At 26.5% G+C, this 3317-nt stretch overlaps 1 protein-coding gene across 1 annotated transcript; it reads left to right on the top strand.

Moving 5' to 3' along the window:
- The first annotated feature begins 1346 nt into the window (after positions 1 to 1346).
- LOC110627980 (putative [ribosomal protein S18]-alanine N-acetyltransferase) lies at positions 1347 to 2861 on the top strand. Its single transcript, XM_021774405.1, has 2 exons — positions 1347 to 1656; positions 2171 to 2861. Exons 1-2 carry the CDS (start codon positions 1416 to 1418, stop codon positions 2398 to 2400), a joined length of 471 nt encoding a protein of 156 aa, XP_021630097.1. The 5' UTR covers positions 1347 to 1415; the 3' UTR covers positions 2401 to 2861.
- Positions 2862 to 3317: the final 456 nt, after the last annotated feature.

Raw genomic sequence — 3317 nt, 5'->3', positions numbered from 1 at the left:
GATAAAATTATGACAAATCTTAAAAGTATAATTTAATTGTCTAAAATTAAAAATTTAGAATATATACGTGAATTGATCAAAATGTTTGGCTTTTTTAAATTAATTGACCTAAATAAAATAAAATATTATATATTTTATACTATAATTTTTTTATATTTTAAATTTTTATTAAACTATCATATGTGTATAAAAATGGGAATGAATAGTGAATAATGAAATTAATAAAAAAATATTATTAAAATAAAAATATGTATTTTAAAAATTATTTGAATTTATTTATTATTAATGTATTATTAAATATGCGTTCTACCATATAAAAAATTGATAGAAAAAAAAATCTATTGTGTAAGGTCTTAAAAATAGTAAAATTTTAATATAAAAAATACCGATCTTTAGTTGGAATAGTTAAGTTCTGGAGAGCAGGAGTTTTAATTCTGGGTGAAGATGAAAATGCTGGTAGAATAATAAATTTGGAGAAAATTTATAGGGTTTTGAGGAGAATTATTGTTTATCAGATATTGTTCCTATAGAATTTCCATCAATAAATAATTAATAATTCAAAAATAAATTAATTTTAACCAATTAAAATTATTAATTCAATAAATAAGTTTATATAAAAATTTAACTCCATAAAATTAATATTTTATTAGAATAATATAAAAATGCCATGGGTAACTATGAAAATCTAAATGTTCTCTCTTCTTCACACACATATAAATATCAGAATTGTTATTTATATAATTAAGTTATTTAAGTATATAATTTTTTTAAAAATTATTATAATAGAGCTATAAAATAAATTATAGGTAAAATAAATAGTGCATTAATTATTATCTTATCTTAATGCAATTTTAAAATGAATAATTTTATATTTTATTTATATAAAATTAAACCAAATGAAAATAATTAAAATTTTTAGAATTAAAAATTAAATTGAATCAAAATAAATAAAAATTAAATTTAATTTTTTAAATTAATTAAATTTCATCAATTGTTTTTAATTTAGACAGAATACTACTCGGTTTGGTGATGGATGACTCAAGTTGTATATATATTATAAAAAGTAAATTGCTAAAATATAAAGATTAAGTTATAGTTTTATTAAAATTAAGGATTAAGGACTATAATTATAACATTTTTAAGTTTAATTTAATCATTTTATTACAATTAAATTAATTAAAAATATTTAAAAAAATTGATTAAAATCATGAATTTGTGCAAATAATTTAAATTTTATTACTCAATTATTTGGTCTTTACTTTAAAGGTTAAAATTTGATTTTATTAAAAATATTAAATTGAATTATTTCGATTTTGAATAAACGTTAAGACTTTGGAATTTTATTTAGCCTTTTCTGCTAATTGCAAAGATCCCTAAGAGTTTAGTAGAGAAGCCCAACGGAAGCTTCATTAGCAATGGGGAGTGTTATCGTGGAACTGCAAAGAAACTCAACCAACTGGGCTAAGGCTGTGGGAGAAATCGTGAAAATGGAGAGAAAGATCTTTCCCAAACACGAATCTCTTGCTAATTTCTTTTCTGAAGAACTGAAAAAGAAGAATTCTGGGTTGCTTTACTTGGAGTTGGACGGTGAAGTTGTTGGTTATGTCATGTATTCTTGGCCTTCTTCTTTGTTTGCTTCTATTACTAAGCTTGCAGGTTTTGGTTCCACATCTCTTCTCTTTTAGACTGTCTTGTTGCTCAAACATTTTATTTCTACCAATTCTCTTTATTTTACAAGAAACAAAAAATTAGCCGAGGAAGTTCTAATTGCACTCTATTGTTTCATTTTGGTGAAACTGTTATCTCTGATTAGCTATTCAGTCAAATTTTAGCGCACCCATAAATCGTTCGATGAAAGTTCCCTGAGAAATTTTGAGAATGCTTTTTTTTTGGGGGGGGGGGGCACCGGAGCTTTAGAAATGGTCCCAATTCTCTAATTTTCTTTTTCTTTTTCTTTTTTTTTTTTTTCTAAATACAATTGGTTCCGATTCAAGTTCTAGACATCCCAGTATTAAAGATAGCTACAGTAACGATGAACTAAACCCATTTTGTATTTACGCATTTTTCTTAGAATGTAAAATATTTCTCGTATCTTGTATGAGTGTTCCTGTTGTCAAATTGGATTTCTTACATGGATGTGCTTAATTGTTGATGTGGGAAACAAACACAGTGAGGGACAATTACAGGAAGCAAGGCCATGGAGAGGCATTGCTGAAAGCAGCAATTGAGAAATGCAGGTCAAGAAAGGTCCATCGCATATCGTTACACGTTGATCCCTTGAGGACTCCAGCCATGAGTCTATACAAGAAACTTGGTTTTCAAGTTGAAGATTTGATAGAAGGTTACTACTCTCCAGGCCGAGACGCCTACAAAATGTACTTGGAATTTGATTCTGAATAGTGGACAATACTTCATTGAATTTTGAACCGACACATGTTGGCACCACTGTAAGTTACAAGTTTATTCTTTTGTCTGCAACGGTAAAGCTCAAATTTTCTTTCCTGCTCTTCTTCCTTTCTTTTATGTATCCTTTATTTACTCCATCCCAAGATACGCTCATGGTTGTCTTGGACGACCTCTCTAATATTTAAATCAATAATAAAAATTACAGAATATATAATTGATTATAAAGATAACAGCATACCTGGAATGAGTACTGTGAGCTCTTTTAGATTAGGAATGTGAAAAAAACATCATATATGCACCTTTTAATGTTTAGGTGTGTAATAGCGGAAGCTTACCATCTTGAAAGAAGTCTAGTTTGAGTGGGACTCGAGGATTCTGAATAAGGTTGGATGCTTATTGTACTTAATAGAATTTATATTGTATTTGAATACAATTATTTTTGTTTTTGGGATCCATATCATTAATCCATGAAGTTAAGAATGATTAGATATTATGTCATTGTGTTCTGTATGAGAAAGCTTTGCTGATGATTTAAAACTCCAACACACAACACAACGCATAATTATATCAAGCCACATATTAAAATTAATTTTTAAACGTTTTACTATACTATTAAATAATAAATAAATAAAAAGATAAACGAATAAGAATAAAATCGCCCCGAAAATTATTAGTGTCCATAAAATCCCGAAAATTATTAGTGTCCATAAAATGCGAATTATTTTTGCTTAAATAAAATTTTTACTAGAATTTTATTAATTAAAGAAAATAGTTGTTCATAAACAATAGTTGAGCGTGGCTATCACATAGAGGGATCTTTTATAGTCTTCTAAACTCTAATTTTAATGGTAAAAAGATTAACTCCAATATTAGAATGATTCTTGGTCACACAGTCAAATTCTTCTCAACAT

Source organism: Manihot esculenta, chromosome 12 (assembly GCF_001659605.2).
Source record: "Manihot esculenta cultivar AM560-2 chromosome 12, M.esculenta_v8, whole genome shotgun sequence".
Taxonomy (NCBI): Eukaryota; Viridiplantae; Streptophyta; class Magnoliopsida; order Malpighiales; family Euphorbiaceae; genus Manihot; species Manihot esculenta.
Note: the sequence above shows the minus strand (reverse complement) of the source record. Positions and strands in the feature narration are given on the sequence as shown.